General features: G+C 40.4%; 1 protein-coding gene across 2 annotated transcripts in view; it reads right to left on the reverse strand.

The window, feature by feature from the left end:
• antxr1c (ANTXR cell adhesion molecule 1c) overlaps positions 1–15,674 on the reverse strand; it is a 38,829-nt gene extending 23,155 nt beyond the window's left edge. For both annotated transcript variants that reach the window (XR_013781660.1, XM_079372032.1), the window contains exons 1-3: positions 14,958–15,674; positions 2,333–2,404; positions 455–526 (exon numbers count right to left, since the gene is read on the reverse strand). Coding sequence is in view for 1 of the 2 variants with exons in the window: in XM_079372032.1 (XP_079228158.1) it covers positions 455–526; positions 2,333–2,404; positions 14,958–15,121 (308 nt within the window). In the remaining variant the exon portion in view is untranslated. The remainder of the gene's footprint in view (positions 1–454; positions 527–2,332; positions 2,405–14,957) is intronic.
• Positions 15,675–18,062: the final 2,388 nt, after the last annotated feature.

Raw genomic sequence — 18,062 nt, forward strand, 5'->3', positions numbered from 1 at the left:
TACTCGTGTAAGTGTCTTTAGATCAGTGTCACTCATGCAATGTGAAGCTACAGGGCTAACTAAAGTATGCTAACATTAGCCTGCTAACACAACAATGCAGCAGTGGGGAGGGCTTGGAGGTGTGTTCCTGGAGGAGCAAACAGCAGTCTGTTTTGGTTTAGTGCTGGTGCTCAAAGGCGACTTCTACTGGATCAAAAAGTTGCACATTCTTCCTTTAATATTACCGTTCGATAGCAGGCTTTACCTTTCACAAACAAACAGCGAGAACATGTGCTTTCACTCGAGTTCAAGTGTTTACGTTTATTTCACAACAGATGTCTGTTTTTTTTCCTATTTAACTGTTTCCAGGCAAGAATAACACTCTCCGAGTTGAGTTCAGGTCAGACAGTCATTTAGAGTACATGTTATTCATTTAGTTTAATCAACACACACTTTCAGTCAGGACTCTGTTTACCTGTTCTCTGTCAGTTTCATGATGACAGACGCTCTGGAGGAGAACGTTATAAAGGACATCCTCAGCATGGGACTGAAACAGAAAATCAAAATCAACTCTGTCATTCAGCAGACCACATTTTGGCCGGTTTGGTTGAAATAGTGTGCAGCAATAAAATCCCAACAGATGGACCAACAACTAACGATACCCTGCCAAACAATGAGTCACAACATAGAACAATTATAGTGTGTCAATCTGAAGTTTCAGTGAATCTGCAACATGTTGTTCTCCTCAGAAACATTAAAAACGTTGGCAGTCTCCATAATGAGCTTTATTCTAATGCCAGAATTTGAATGGACATAATTTATTAAACGATGAATAGCTCATTGTGAACAAACTTTTTCAGGTTCTTTAAGTTCTTCCTGGAATAAGAAGAAGCAGCACAACACAGGAAGACAAGAGGAGAGGACATCATGCATGAGTTTGTGCTGGTGTGCTGAGCTCTGTTTGCGTGACAATGACCCAAATGTTGACACTCAAACTACGTCAACAATTCACAGATGTGGGAAACTTTGTTACCTTTTGTTTACTGGTGAACAATTATATTTAGGAAGGAATTAAAAGCATGTAAACACACACAGGCATCCAAGGAGAATGTGTTGAACTGTTTATGAGATGAGTAAGTGAACGCAGATTGACACAAGACTTTGTCATGTTTGTTGAAAACAGAGAGAATAAAGAGGGTACGTTTTGTGTTCTGGCTGAACCACACAGCTCCAGGTGTTGTTGTTGTTGTTGTGGCCTTCAAGCAGTATTAAAGGAAACGAACCCACCCTCGAGAAGAAGGACATTTGTTGGTTTATTTTCATTATAAATTCCACTCTTACTTCTCTAAAAGCTGCATTTGATCCAAAATTCGGTGGAAGTTTAAAGGTGCGCTACGTAGATTTGGAAGTGAAATTTCACGTTTGCAGAAGTGAAACATTTTCTGAACTAAATACACAAACTTTATTTATTGAAAAAAAAAAAAGGGTCCCTGGAACACTGGAGCTGAAAAACAGCTACAAGAAGAGATACGATTTAACTGTTGCAGACCCCACCAAAACTTCTCGTTTAGCATTTTATCTTCAAACAGTGAGACAGGCACATGGAGTTATAAACACACTTCTCCAACGTTTACATTTCTCTCCCAAAACAAGAGAGTGCACCTTTAAGCGTGCAGAGGAAGCCTATACTATGGAAAACGTACACCTAAGTAATAAAAGTGATCACATGCACGTAATATGTTTTAGCTTTCACATAGTAGCAGAGTAGCCTACAGAGAGAAACTTAAAGGCAGGGTTGGTATTTGGAAAAGCACGAGGGGGCGGAGTCTGCTCTGAGGACACGGCGTCCTAGAGGTGAGCTACAAATGCTCGGCTATCTTCTGCCTCTTGTTTCTGTGATTTTTTTTTCTACCTCGTCTATCGGTAGCATCTGCAAACTATTTCCCTTTTTTGAAGTCGTAGGAGGTTTTAAAAATTCAGACGACTAAAGACACTTCAGCCCGTGGTTTGTGCTGGTTACCCCATAGCGTTCAGACATCAGCTAAGATACTACAGGGACAGAGGGAAAACCCGCCTGGATGGTGAATGACTTAACACATGGCCAGTTGTATCTGTAGGGACATATTTCACCTTACTTCAGCAGGATGACTGCTGCCTGAAGTGTGTGTTTCTCTTTAGTGATCTACAGCCCAGGGCTCCAGGAAGTCGAGAGCAGAAGCAACAGTTTACAGTCTAAAGGCTTTCACATGTTACACTGTCCACTCCAAATTGGCTCTTCCATGTTTTTCGTTTGTATTTGATGGCTTGAAATGTGTTAACATGTTTGCGCTACTGTGTCACTGGTGCCTCTTACCTTTTGAATTTCTCTGCTAAATTCTCCACAAAGTAGTAGATTTCTTCCCAGTGGTTTTTCACACTTCCAGACCTAAAGACAAGGACGAGAGAAACATTCAAACAAACACCACTTATGCAGGAAACTTGACGTTCATGTGATTAAAAAATAACTCCACATTCCAGAAACGACATGGGGGAATTCCAAAGACGTAATTTAACAAATGTCTCCGAAGAACATGACTCTGCAATGAACAAATACAAACAGCCGAAGGCTCAGTACTGATACTGCTAGCGTAATAGCATGGTTAGCATGCTTAAGGGAAAAGTAAACAACATGCTTAAATCACTGTAATTCTACAGAACAAGAACATAAAGCAGCAAGACACAAGCTGTGATCAGACACACACTAACTAACGTCCATGTGGTGGATCGGTCCCATAAGAACAAACTACAGCTGAGTCAGCAGCAAACAGCAGGGGGTGAAATCATTAGCTCCACAACATAAAAAAAGAAAAGAGCTGTTGTTGTCAAAACACATTTTAAGCATGAAGAGTAACAAAAGGAGCTGTGTCCGTTTGTATTCAACAGATTATTTTAGATATTTAGACGGATGGATTGATCCCAAACGGCTGCATTATGGCGTAGCAGGTTATTCAAACAATACAGTAAATATACCCTACAAGAAGACAGCATATACACACCTTTAAACCTACTAAACAGTAAAATGACATCTTCATCATACTAAATATAAATAAGATATAAAACTATATATATCTAAGATGTAAACATACTTTTTCAGGGAGGAACCACCCTCTAAACCTCGTATATTAAAGGATACAAATGTTATTTCCTTAAGAATATTCACCATTCTGTTAATGTATCACAAACACCATTGAGGGAATCTCTTTATATGATTAGATTCAGGGGGAGTAAGCGTGCCTCCTGAGATTAGATTATATAGAGCCAGGGTCACGACCTGGTGTGCAATTTAGCACCCTGAAGGTTGAGGAAAGAGGTCCCGCTCTCCCCAGGGGAATTCATAAAACTGGCCCAACTCCCCATGGAGTTCCATTCATTTCCTCAAGGCAGACTGTGTGTGTGTGTGTGTGTGTGTGTGTGTGTGTGTGTGTGTGATCATTAGAGGAGGGGGCTTCCAGCATGATGTGGCCAGTCAGCAGGTCAACAATTAGCTAACGAGTGTGCCAGAAAGATGACGCACTCGCAGTGAGCTAATTGACTGCGGTAAAAATTAAAATCCTTTTCAAAGGCTGAGGCCTACTCAAAATAAAGTCCAAGGCTGACTGAATGTTATTCTAGGTGCTCACGAACTGTTGGAACAGTATGAGACACTGTATTGGCCTGCACTTCAGAGATGCAGTTTTTCTGTTCAAGGCAGAAGGTCCCACCCATTTTTATCCACAGAGATTAAACAGATTTTAATGGATTGAAGAATCTTAATTTGAATGCAGTTCTTTCTTTCTGTTAGATCTAAATTAATCTCCAGAACAGCGCCATTTGACTCTAAGCATATTAACATGTTGATCTTATAGCTGAAGCTAGGTTGAATAATGATATGCTCTTACAGTAGCCAATAACAGTGTGTGGAGAGGAAGTGTCACTATGACATGTTGTTAAATGATGCACACTGGCCACAAAGGACAGTTTCCAAATAGAAAGTTTCACAGCTCTACAATTCACATAAAGCTAAATGTAAGGTTATTTTCTTTGGCATTTTATCACAGAGCAAATGAGTGAGGCAGATAAATAAGACAAACACTTTTGGCTTGATGTAGCGTTGATAGGAAAAGTAGTAAAAAGGGAATAAGTGGACATAAATTGGTATGTAACTCTGGGTGAGACTTGAGCTGTGTCTGAATTCAGGGTTGACATGATAAGCCTTTGACTCAGAGCTGTGACATAATCAGACTTTAAATACACATTAAATGATGCAACCCTTTATGTGGGACAAAGCCTTAGTTCTTTTTTTAATGTTTTCCAGGAAATGACAAACAAAAAAACCCCCCACTGATAATAGCTACAACACTATGTTGGGATGATATCTGCTTAAAGGTGACAGTCAGCACAAGACATGAAGAAATACTGAAACATGAGATTTAATTTAATAAGGGCTTTAAGAACACACCTTAAAGTCCGGTGGGAACAGGCTGTATGGGAGTCACTGGGAACCAGACTAAACATGGAGTCTGTTTTCATAGCTTACCTTTCGGTTGTATTAGTGTCTAGAACAATCTCAAATCTGTTTGAGTCAAGTTTAGACATAGCAAACAGAAATAACAAATTACTCTCTCATGAGATTTTCTTTCCCCGACCGGATAAGAAAACATTTGCTCAGTAAGTAAAGAGCAAAACTTTGAATTGACTATAGCATACAGCTGTCTGCCGGAGGGCTTATACCACACTGTGTTTTGTGTTCTTGCCTGGTCGTGGAGTGGTAACGATTTGGCCAAGCTGAGGGGAAGTCATAGCCAGGGAATACCCAGGACTTCCCCATCATGCATCAGACATTTAAACCTTTTATCCTAACAAACAGAAACGTCCAATTTCTATTTGGTTGGGACTGGACAATGCATGATTAATACTGAGGATTTGTATTCTGCTTTATTTTGTGGCACAGCATTGAGAGAGCTGTTGACCAGCTCCAGACAGTTTTTCGGCCCTTACAACTCAAAAACAAAGAGGAATGTTTCGAAGAATCGGCAGGAACATTAACTGTCAAAGCAAAAATGAGATCCAGCTCGCACCCAAACTTCATCAACCCTAAATCCAAGGAAAACAAACACATTGATTGCTCAAAAGGAAAGTCACTTCCTTCGGAAAAACAAGATTTTTTGCACAGTGAGTAGAGCGCACCCTCTCTCTCCAAAACAACAGCTTCACATTGGACTCGCTCTGTCCATCCGTGCTCGTAATATCCAAAACTTAGCATCACAATAACATACACGTTATGTAAGCGTCAGTGCCTCCCCCGCTCTATTCAAAACAAATGTCAGCTAAACACCTCACCGAAGCGATATCAGTGTTTTTTTATCTGATGACATGACTTGTCCTCCCACATCGAGGCTGTCCGTTCCTGTGAGGCTGACGATGCAACAAAAGAAAGCAAAACTTATGCTAACTAAATGTGCAGCGCAAACAGAAATAGTCACACACACACGGTCTGACCTGAAAGAACAGCAGGAGCCAATTTTTGCAAATTGTTCCATGAAGGCAACAGAGAAGGGGGGAAAATACTTTTTCAGCTTTCCATCAGCTAAAAGTCCTCAAGCGTTGTTGGGATAGTTCTTGAGTATTTATTTAACATCAGGGTGACTTTGAGGACTCCCACCTTTGGTTTTAAGCTTCTTATCTTAACAACCGAACCACAATGACTCTTGTTTGCCTTGGAGAGGTTCAGTTGTCTGAGGTGGCTGCAGTCGTGGGATCGAGGCCTAGCTTGCAGTTTCACTCACCTGTCCAAACAGCGTTGGGAAAGGAAGTGGTCGATTTCGTTCTATGATCCTCGGTGAAACTATTTTATGGGGTGTCTTGACCTCCTCTAAATCCTTTCATCTATTTTTAATGATCTGAGTCGATCTCTAAAGTTAAGTGGTTTGGGGTTTGGACTGAGACAAATACAGTTACATGAGAGGTGTGAGATGTTGAGTTTGTGACAAAGTGATCATGCCAAACAGAAGTTTGAGGTTAAGTCATGTGCATGTGTTTGACTCAAAGCCATTTGATGGCAGAGAAGAACAAAAGAAAGAGAAGAGAAAGAAAAAGGCCCTATCATCAAGATTTCATTCAATTACGCTGACTGGGAGTGAGATCATCAAAAAAATCTGTTGGCTAAAGCGCTAATTTATCTTCCAAGAGGAAACATGTCAATGTTTTGATGACAACTCCAAGTGTAAGGCAAAGTTTCTCTCCTCCAACCGGCTTCAGCCATCACAGCTAAACATACAAAATAAAAAAGAGCCCAAATCAGCAACACCAGCACACAACTAAAGCAAGAAGTAATGGATAAAATCACTGACTAGAATATTTGGGGTTTGTTGACCAGAGAACAGATAGTTTGTTTTTATCTGTTTCATCAACCAACTGGTAAACTGTCACTGACAGTAAGGACAGGGCAGGTTTTCATATCCGTCACAGGCTGAACTTTTGAACTCTTCAGAAGACGTCTACAAACCTCCAAAGATTCCCTCTACCGTGATGTGCCAATGCAGATCAGGGAATAATGAAACTGATTATCTTTTTACCATTATCTGTTTGATAAAGACATAAAATAAAACAAAATCATTTCACCATACTATGAATATTCATAATAGACAATTTTACAATGCAGCAAAGTTCTAGTTGGTTGCAGGCCGCTGCAGAGCAGCAGTGAGACACAATAAGAACAAACAGAGAGAAATACCCAGAAGAAAACAAAGTACAAAAGAAAGTGGGACAATCAATAGCCCGCAATAACTCATCAAACTGCTGTGGAGGCTTGACAACACTGAAACAGAAAAGTCTCTCGAGGACTATTAAAGTTTACTTCTATGAGGTCACAAACTACAAGTTAAGCACTTAACATTTGAGCTGAAAAGTTTAAAGACTTTTATAGTCAAGGATGTTATTTTCTTTTAATTGCATCTAAACACGTATTTATTTCCTTCGTGTTTGAACTTTAACTAGCAGACTCTCTGTTTGCACGTGATATTTAGATGTTAGATGTAAAGTGTCACTAAATTTTCACATAATAAATCTACACTTTATAAAAAAATAATGTAGATTTGATATCAACTGCATTAGATTACAAACATCTAAAGCCTCGGCTTGGTCGGACTGCTTTAAGAAAATGCTAATGTTGTTTAGCATTGTTGTTTGTTTTATGGTTAAAATTGGGAGTGGCGAACACTTCAGTAATGGTACTATATATATAGATATATATATATATATATCCTTTTGTCCATATTTTATATGAACAGTAGTTTGGAGGCATACGTGAAAATAATCAAAAAAACTTCATAATGTTCGACCCACCTCTCAACTGCTGAGGCCTCTTTTTATTAGCTGACAGTGAGACTAAAAATCTCACTGTATTGAACCATTGCCCAGCGTAAAGGCCCTGACACGCCAGGCAGACGGCAAAGAAGGTGAAGAAGGCCGCCTGTGGCCTTGCCTCACATCTTGATCAAAAGGTGGCACTCGAGCCGACGGCCAACTATCAAGTACGTTCTGCCAGCAGTTACGATATGAGAAGACCATTTTTACACCACTGTCGCAGCACCACTGGTATCATAGGAAGCCAACTAATCGAGAACAATGTCTGATCAAAAGTAGAAAAGGGTGCTGGAAGAGGCGAGGGCGACAACACAAGGAGAAATAATGGTGAAAGTGTCAATACTACAGCGACAGGCTCAAGGGCATTTCACAACCTGTGTCGAGGGCCAAAGATAAATGAACCCTCAGACAGTCGATCAGAGAGATTCCTCTCACCGACCCCCGATGTTGATTCAACATGTCGAATAGGCCAAAAAAAAAGCAGATCGGGCGGACGGATAGCAACGCAAAAACTCGGGCAACAACCGCTCATCGACGGTCCAAATATGACTGACAGCATCTGATTGGTGTGTCAGGGATTTAACAGTCAGATAAATATTTTTAAGAGATTGGGTAAACCTAAAAAAGCACATCCTACCGTTTTAGTTGTTCTTGTCAGTATTTCATACAACAGAGACACCACAGCAAAAGAAAACGCTGTTTTGCTGCCACCATACGACCAAAGTTTTAAATAACAAGTAGAAAGTATCTTCAAATGAATTTCAACAGCCAAAAAGAGAAAAAGAAAACTATAAATTGGATTCCTTGTTGCAATCCTGTGACATTAGCAAATGTTTTACAGCTGATGCATATGTTTCTCATATCAAACCTTGTCGAAATATTTTCTAAAACAAATGTTTTTTTTAAAGTTAGGTCTCATACAAGTCAACACTAAAATTCCCAGCAAGCACTTCTGCCTCAGAGAGTGTTGGTATGACGCCATGTGGGAAAAAGCTCCGTTGGTCTGAGGGCTTAGCGGCTCTCAGCTTCATTCTCACGGTTCAAAGTGTCGCAGAAGGAACACAAAAGGAAAAAAAATAAAATTCCCAACTCTGCTAAGGAGGGTGTCTGCAATTCCAGCTGGAGCAACCCACACCACCCCAGCCTGCAGCCAATGATGGTGCTCCAGTTTAACTGACTGGGCACAAGGATCTGTTTGTTTAAAACCACTAACCTACTTTTACAGCCTTTGCAGAAGTCAAAGCCTTTACTGGGTGATTGCTGAGCTAATGCTGTATACCTATTCCAAAACCAAGAGGAATTTCCTGGAAAAAAAAAAGATAAATTGATAGCTGGAAGAAAGGCACTCTGGATTTATGTCGCAAGACAAGAGTTTTTCCTTTCTCGACCTTTTCTGAATATCTTCAAATACTATATTTTCTCTGTGCAATCAATCAGTGAAATTCATTTGCATAGCCTCAATTCACAACCAATGTCACCTTTAGACACTTTACAAACAGAGCAGGTCATTACTGTGCTCTTGGTTATATTATTTACACAGACCAAACATTTGTCAATCCGCCATGAGCAAAGAGCTTGGTAACATTTAGCAGAGCAGAAACAGACCCATGAAGAGCAGCCACCTGCTGCAGCTGTGTCCAGACAATGTAAGACTGTCATTTATAACATGAAGGTTGGATTAGAACATCAGAATTCATCCACTTCAAAAACCGCTCGTCTTGTTTTTGTCCCTGGGGGACTTGGGACAGTGTGATGCCATTCAAAACACGTTTCTTCCTGTTCAAAACACCAAAGCAGCACGCTGCAAAAGACAAAACACAGAGCAAGTGTCATTCCAAAGCAACAACGTATTCTCAAGCCAGCAAATCTCAAATATTTATGGACTGCAGCTGCAGTTAAGTTTTACCGCTGAGTGGCAAAGATTCAAGCATCATGACCCAACAACGCCCAACCGGTGTGCCAATTTGTGACTTCATCAGCAACAACCGAAACATCTTGCAGCTGCAATTAGTGCTTTAAATTGTGAAGACAAGACGGAAATGGCTTTTTGTTCACGGCCTACCAGACAAAGAGTATGATTCAAAGAAAGACTGCAGTTTGGTGTTATTGTTGGGGTTTGTTCATGTCTGTGATATGCTGTACAGTGGGAATGATGAGAAGTCTGTTGAAACAACACAGAGAGAGAAATGAAAGAATAACAGATCTTGTAGAGTGCGACTTTGACAGAAAACAGCTTTTAAAGTATGCTTGTGCATTCCAGCTGCTTCCTTTGTAATTAAAAAATACCACAATGCTATTTTTTTGCAAGCAATTTTCTTGATAGAAGAAAAAAATTGCCCCAGCCAACCTTAAAAAGATTGTTAATTGTGTCTAAATAAAGAGTTGAACGTCTGCAATTTGGCCTACACAGAAGGTGAATTCCTCTGAACACACCCTAATCCCTCCTACGGCACTGTGTTCCATATAAAACAGCAAGCTGCAGCCGGCCTGCTCTGAATCAGCAAAAACACATCCTAGTGTGAACACAAGCAGCAGTGTGGGGCTTCAACAAACACATCAGAGGATTACAGTAAGGCTGATAACAAACAGAGCTCCTTCATTCAGTCACAGCTCAAGTGTTGATCTCTCTCTCTCTCTGCAAGTAGTTTGGTCAAGCCCGGATCCTGACCAATTGTTTAGAAAAAAAAGTCGCTCCAACATGTTGCACAGACAATTATGATGAATTTGAACAACTTCGATCAACTGTGGACTTGTTCTTTAGTCTAATATGAGGTCAATGGATTAAAATGGCCTGACAAACACATTATCAAACACGAAAGAAAAAATAAATAAATGACATTCCACTGCACATTTTGTATTCATAAGCATGTGCTAGCATGCTAACACGCTAAACTCAAATGGCATTCATTGTAAAAAACAAAATAATATAGCGACTGTACAGTATCATCAGGCTAAATACTTCACTCTAATTGGCTAAGAGCTGTACATTTCCTGAAAATTTGAAAAGTAATTTTGCTTAAACTGTTTTTTTATTGTTCGACAGTAAAGCCTGTGCTACTTTTATGTATCTAGAATAATTAATTAGATTTAAACGACTTGCTAACAGGCTGAAATTTAACTACAACATTAAATTGAGTTGACATTTTTCTTTTTTGAGCTTTTAAGAGAATATGACATGAACTTAGACGGCTGGGATAAAGCTGAAGTATAAATATGTAAAGTAAGAACATTAATAAAGTCAAACAGTACTGTACCTCTGAGCTGAATATGAGGATGCCTGTAACACACATGCAGCAAGAATTACACAACCCCTCTCAATTTGACTGATACTGTGAATGTCCCTGAGCTGAGCACAGACTTCAAATATCTCCTGTTGAGGTCGAGAGGTAGCCGAGATCTGGCTAATTATTGGAGCAGTTATACATGTTTGATTTGCGTTCAATGATGGTTGTATTTTGGGGGTATCAGTCACGTTGTCAGATATTACCAGGGACACAGTGCTGCAGCTTTTTGAAAACGCTTGATTTTGATGGCAACATGCATGAATAGAAACAGAATGGTCTTTTTGTCTTTAGCAGCTGATTTCTCTGAGGGTGTCTATGATCAGGAATTATTGCACTGTGAATGTGAAAACCTGATCATTCTACTGCTTGTGATTTGATGTACAACCTCACTTTGCCCCTAACTTAGTTTTAGAGTTGTTATTTCTGCATTGCTTTATTTAGGTTAAAAGTGGTGGAGAAATCAGTCAGCTGCTTTGTTGCGTTTATAAAGAACCAATACACAAGGATATGACATCACATCGTTCAATGTGGGCGAGGTGCTGAAGTGTGGAGCTCCTAGTTTTTTTCTCAATTTCTTTCAGTTTCTTTGGACATAAGTTGGTTTAGTCATTTTCCCCGTTTTTTGGTGCTTTTTTCTTGACTAATAAGTTTAAACAGTCTAATAACATCAACACTGTTTTAAGTGCATGCGTGTTAATGACGAGGTCAACATGTTTATTTAACTGAACCTTTTAGTTCTGCAACTGGAAGTTGTGTTGCTGTTTCTCACCCCTTTTACACCAAGCTGTTCAACCATACTTTCCTCAAGCTAATCACACATAGATCTGTGAGGCACTCGGGCGAGTGTGCATCACAACAGCCAAAATTTTCCAAACACAGTCCCAGATGTCCCAGATAGAAACTGGCAACCATTCAGTCATTAGCCTGCTCAACACTACAGACTGGAGCCACCCTTCTTGTCTCACTGTCCTACATGCGAGAGCCATGACGTGACACCACAAATTTATTTTCCTCATTACCGTGAAAGTCAAGACTCTCTGGTCCGAAATGTTTCTCGTTCTCAATCAAACAGACCAATTTCCAGCCTCATCACGTTAACCATGAGTTTATAGTTTCTTTCCAGCTAAACACTGTTTTTGGTAATGTTCAGTGCCAAAGTTTTCAGCAAGGCGAGCAGCATGACTCGAGGGGACGGTAATATCAGTTTGTTTCACACTTCACCTCGTATAAACTAATGACACTCCCATCAGCCTCAGCTGTGTGTCGAGTTAAGTGCTAATAATCCAACAAGCTAAACTGAGTTGTTGGAAGGTGATGGTTAAGAATTTGTGACACTCCTCGATGTATCGTTTCCAGTGTTTGTTGTCATGGTTTGGTTCTGTTTATGTTTCATGTCAGAGTTTTGAGTTCTGTTTTATTTCTTCCCCAGTGTTGCTTGTTTTCTCTTGTGTGTTTCTTAATTTCAGTCTTCAGTGTTTCCTGTTTTATTTTGTAGTTCTGGTCCTCAGTGTTGTCTTGTTTCCTGTGACTCTGTGTTCCCCTGTGTCTCGATTACTCTGATTGTCCTCACCTGTGTCGTTAGTCTCACCTGTGTCTGTTTAGTCTCAGTGTTTCTTCCCCTCTGTGTTGGTTCAATGTCTTATATCGTCTGTTGGTGTAGTATGTCGTTTGTCTCCCTGCTCCTGTGGATTACCTTTTTTTTTTTCCGCATTTCTTCATTTTGGATATTATTTTGAGTAAGTTTTTTCTTTTGTTTAAATAAATGTTTTCCCGTAACCTGACAGTTTAGAGAGTTAAAGTCTCAGCGGAGGTAACAGAAGCGTCTATCATAACTAATTGCTATGTTGAATTAACCCTCGGAAACACGTCCTGCTCGTCTCTCCATTGCTTGAACTAAAAGGCTTCTTTTTCGTGTTGTCATCTGCACATGTACAGTAAAACTAGTGAACCAATACTAATTGGCTGTGTTGTGTACACACAGAAAACTTTACTGAGAGTGGTGATGTGTGGAACCTGAAACTTTCAGTATTATCATCTGTTTTCATTCAAGCTATTTTAGGTGCTGAATGTTCACACTAATGTGTTCGCCTCGACATTGTGAGCATGCCGTCGATGGAATTCAAACCATGCTGTTTCTGCTATCTCACATAGCTGCCACTGTCCTGATTAATACTTCATTTTTAACATACAACTTGTATTGCCTGTTGGGTAAGAAAAGTTGCCACTGGATTTCCATGGTAATAAAGAGTCATCTAATGTCGATGTGATGACCCAAAAACAGTTATTTCTGATAACCACATAAGGTGACATCATCTGTTAAACGTAACATAAAAACTCCCAGCTTTGTATAAAAACAGAGCTCAATCTAGTCTGCTGCTACTCATGATGAATCCAAATCACCTCACATTTTTAATGTGACATTTCAAAAGATTGACACAAATATTATAAAAGACTTTAATGAAATCTGTTGCTGGTGCTTCAAATTAACATGTTTGTTTGGGTGGGTTGGGAAAGTAGAAGCAGCAGGTTTATGTCTGGGTTTATTTTTGTCCAACAATACAAATAAATAAAACTGGAGTCTAGAGATTCAGCAAGGATGTAAACTAAGCAAAATGTATCAGTGTCCCACAGTAATGAAGGACAGAGTGTCAGCATTCAAGTATCCTGTCCCTTCTGCTGTTCTGTCTACTAAAAACTCCTTCTTCTCACACACATGACATCTTCCATATGGACCAACCCTGGCAGAGGGTTCAGACCATTCTCGTAAAAGCCGCTCAGGCCTGAGGGATGAGGCTGAGGGTTGGCTTAGACAGGTTTCTAACGAGCCTTTTTCTTGTTTGAAGTCCACAACCAATGGCTAAACCTTGTTAGTCACCCAGAGCGTGGGCACCAAAAGCACGCAGACAAGCTAACAATAGAATCTGACATTGGGGAAAAAAAGAAGATGTTGTTGCCTAATTTGTAGCATGTGTCAGTATTTACCTCATAGCACAAGCCAAACGCAGCCCTCCACATCTGTGGAGCAGTCTGATGTTTTGTCTTCACTGCAGCCAATGTGAAGTCCAGTGTTTACATCAAAGCACTGACACAGTTTCTATGCACTGACACCCGCGGTGGGCCATGAAAAATTACAAGCCCCTTTGGTAAAAGCCATCTACACAGTGTGAGATGTTCATCAGTGGTGCTAATTTGCATTAGACTTCCTATTCCTCAATACTACAAGCCTGTATAACATTTTTGCAAAAGTCCTTTAAAGGTGATGCGTGCAGCATCTTGTTTGCCAAATTAAAACCACATTTTCCATAAATGTTGCTGCTTCCTGTCCTTCCTTGTTTCCCCTCCCCATTCCTGGCATCGCTCCATCAGTGCAAGATGAATGATAAAAAGCTCAAACAGCAACGTGCTTGAAACCCGAGGTTATTTCAGATAAACTATGCAGAATATTAGAACTTGAAAAAAAGTATTTTTTTGCTCTCACGATAAATGTTCTCCATTTTGTGGCATGATTTGCATTGAAATGTGTTGACACTGAAAGTGAAGCAGTCACTTTGAAAGTTTCTCCTGCTGCTTTTTTCTGACTCTTTTTTTTCTCTCTCTCTCTCCGGCTTAAGTCCAGCGCCAAGATGTCACATAACCACATCATTTTTCCTATGTGGGCGTAAGGAGAGTGGAAATGTAAGAGGCAACGGTGAACAGCCACTAAGGAAAGAGCAAAAAAAAAAAAGAAAACCTGAATACATGAAAAACTTATTTGCTTTACGGATTTTATATTCTGTATTTTTATTTATTTTAAGGAGAATAGCACATTGATGAGTTGAAAAAAATCACATTTTCTTTACTTGTCGAGAATAGACGGACAGATAACTTTTGTAACACCAACGTGCTCTGCCCTCTTTCTGCTTATTCAGCACACTGTAGCCGACTCTGCATGTCAGCCTCCTTTACAGCGTCATCCCACGCGCGCGCGCGCGCACGCACACAGATGGATGCAGCTTTACCAAATTTGCAACCCCGATAGACACAAAGTACAAAGACACAAAGAAATTTTCAAAAATCAATTATTTTAAAATCTATAATTTCGGCGTCACTCGGGTCATGTTCTTAAAATAGGGTTCACTTTTTGTCCCGCATCCCACCATGACAAAAAAAGGCAAATAACCCTCAATAAAACATTCACAGTAAGAAACAGCCTATTGTAGCTAAAATGCAGATGTTACTGTACTTTTTTTGAGCATGGAAACTGCTGCAAGTTAAAGTTATTCCCGTTAAATCTTTATGAATAATTAAGGGGTTTATAGTGTTTCCACTTACTTGTCAAGCACAAAATACAGGTCAAACGCTCCCTGACAGGAACTTTCCTCTTCCTCTTCGTACTGCAGCTCCGGCTCGGGCTCGGCTCTGGTTGATGGAGAAGACACCAAAAATAATCCGAATAAAACCAAGACAACACGCACGTTCAACCAGGACATCGCCATAATTTTCCTCGGTGAAAAAAGTACAAGTCCGTCAGTGGAAAAACAGAAAACATAAAGCAAAACGTTGTCGTGTCTCTTTTATATTCCAGAGACAGATTTGAGTATTGTTCAGGGCAGGGATGCAACTAAGACAAAAGAAAAGGATGCAGGCGATGCGCTCACTTCTCGCTCTCGAGGGGCTCACTTTGTAATCATGACCACCCTCATCCCAGTCAAAAAAAAGCAACTGGGGAGAAGCTTTCTCTTACTGGGAATCTTTGGGAAAAAAAAAAAAAAAATCGGATATTTTGCAAATATACTTGCAGGTAGCTAAGGAGAAATCTTTATCACTAACAAAATCTTTGCAGACACGAATCGAAATCGGCTGAAATTGATGGAATGGGGGTCGCTAAAAGCCAAGTGAAGCTGGGTAATGCAGAGCAGCGTTGGAGCTGGAGGAACTGGGAGCCAGGGGGACAGACTTCACTGAGATTGACCGGGTTTCATATTACAAACTGAGGAGAGAGAAAGAGGGAAAATGGGTCAAGATCCCATTTTGCGCCTCCCTCACGTGGACGACTGGAGCATTACTTGGAGATCCAGCCAAGGGGAGGGTATAGCATGATGAATGTGACGTAAAAAAGTTTTTAGTTTTATTGCTGGACCTTTGCATCCGCTAACCACTTTAACAAACAGAATTATTTAAATCGTTTCCTGATTAATTACTACAAGTTTGTTTACTTACGCTGTGGCATAGGCAAACAGTTAATTACAAGGGGCATGAGCAGTGCCATCCCCTGTAATTACACCATCATTAATGCTGAAAATTGTGTGTCAAATATATGCTGACTAACACATTCACAAGATTCAACAACTACACATTAGCCTACACAAAACGTGTTTTTGCTTTTCATGAAATCCTCTCTTCACATATGGAGTTGATCCACATACTATTGTTTGTAATGCACATAGCTTATTATTGAGAGGCTGGAGGGGAAGTATTACAGCTATGAAATTTAGTTTGACTGTTTATCTGACCTGCTTCCTATACTTGAATTTATCTGAGGCTATTGCTCCCAGCTGCAGCACATATGGACCATTGATGGGCATCAGGGATTTTCTTTAGAGGGGATTTAGGAATTCAGTTTACAATATTGGTTTGTTTGCTTGATTTATTCGTTTGGACTTTATGCTTTAAATTTGTCCTTTTAAAAGTGGTTTACCTTTTTATTTGCCTTTGGGTTGGTGTCAAAGAAATGTGAAGCTTTATAAAAAGCACATAGATATTTTTTGACACTGCAGGTGTTGGTTTAGAATAATACAAATGTGGACATTTGATTGGTTGGTGTGCTGTGCAACTTTTAACTCATGATGTGATGTGGTTTTGAAATGTGTACTAATGTATCTGTATTTGAAATCAGAAGCAAATTGTCTACAATTTTCAAGCAAATTTGGTGTATGTACAAGAAGTGATTTCCATCACTTCAAAACGTTGTTGAGTCTGCCACCTCAGTCCATTGTATTCGTCATGACAAATACTTGCGGTAACAAAAGTTGTATTAATTATTTAGCTTTCATTATGTGACACACATGGACTTAAGCTATTCTCAAAGTAAGAATACATGGCTCTTAGAACATAATCAAAATATACACTCAACAAAAATATAAACGCAACACTTTTGTTTTTGCTCCCATTTGTCATGAGATGGACTCAAAGATCTAAAATTCATTCCAGATACACAATATTACCATTTCTCTCAAACATTGTTCACAAATCTGTCTAAATGTGTGATAGTGAGCACTTTTGCTTTGCTGAGATAATCCATCCCACCTCACAGGTGTGCCACATCAAGATGCTCATCAGACACCATGATTAGTGCACAGGTGTACCTTATACTGCCCACAATAAAAGGCCACTCTGAAATGTGCAGTTTTGTCTCACAGCAAAATGCCACAGATGGCGCAAGCATTGAGGGAGCGTGCAATTGGCATGCTGACAGCAGGAATGTCAACCAGATCTGTTGCTCGGGCATTGAATGTTCATTTCTCCACCATAAGCCGTCTCCAAAGGCGTTTCAGAGAATATGGCAGTACATCCAACCGGCCTCACAACCGCAGACCACGTGTAACCACACCAGCCCAGGACCTCCACATCCAGCAGGTTCACCTCCAAGATCGTCTGAGACCAGCTACTCAGACAGCTGCTGAAACAATTGGTTTGCATAACCAAAGAATTTCTGCACAAACTGTCAGAAACCGTCTCAGGGAAGCTCAACTGCATGCTCGTCGTCCTCATCGGGGTCTTAACCTGACTCCAGATCGTCGCCGTAACAGACTTGAGTGGGCAAATGCTCACATTCGATGGCGTCTGGCACGTTGGAGAGGTGTTCTCTTCACGGATGAATCTCGGTTTACATTGTTCAGGGCAGATGGCAGACAGCGTGTGTGGCGTCGTGTGGGTGAGCGCTTTGCTGATGTCAATGTTGTGGATCGAGTGGCCCATGGTGGTGGTGGGGTTATGGTATGGGCAGGCATCTGTTATGGACGAAGAACACAGGTGCATTTTATTGATGGCATTTTGAATGCACAGAGATACCGTGATGAGATCCTGAGGCCCATTGTTGTGCCATACATCCATGAACATCACCTCATGTTTCAGCAAGATAATGCACGGCCCCATGTTGCAAGGATCTGTACACAATTCTTGGAAGCTGAAAATGTCCCAGTTCTTGCATGGCCAGCATACTCACCGGACATGTCACCCATTGAGCATGTTTGGGATGTGCTTGACCGGCGTATACGACAGCGCGTACCAGTTCCCACTAATATCCAGCAACTTCGCACAGCCATTGAAGAGGAGTGGACCAACATTCCACAGGCCACAATTGACAATCTGATAAACTCTATGCGAAGAAGATGTGTTGCACTGCATGAGGCAAATGGTGGTCACACCAGATACTGA

This window comes from Symphodus melops (assembly GCF_947650265.1).
Source record: "Symphodus melops genome assembly, chromosome: 21".
NCBI lineage: Eukaryota > Metazoa > Chordata > Actinopteri > Labriformes > Labridae > Symphodus > Symphodus melops.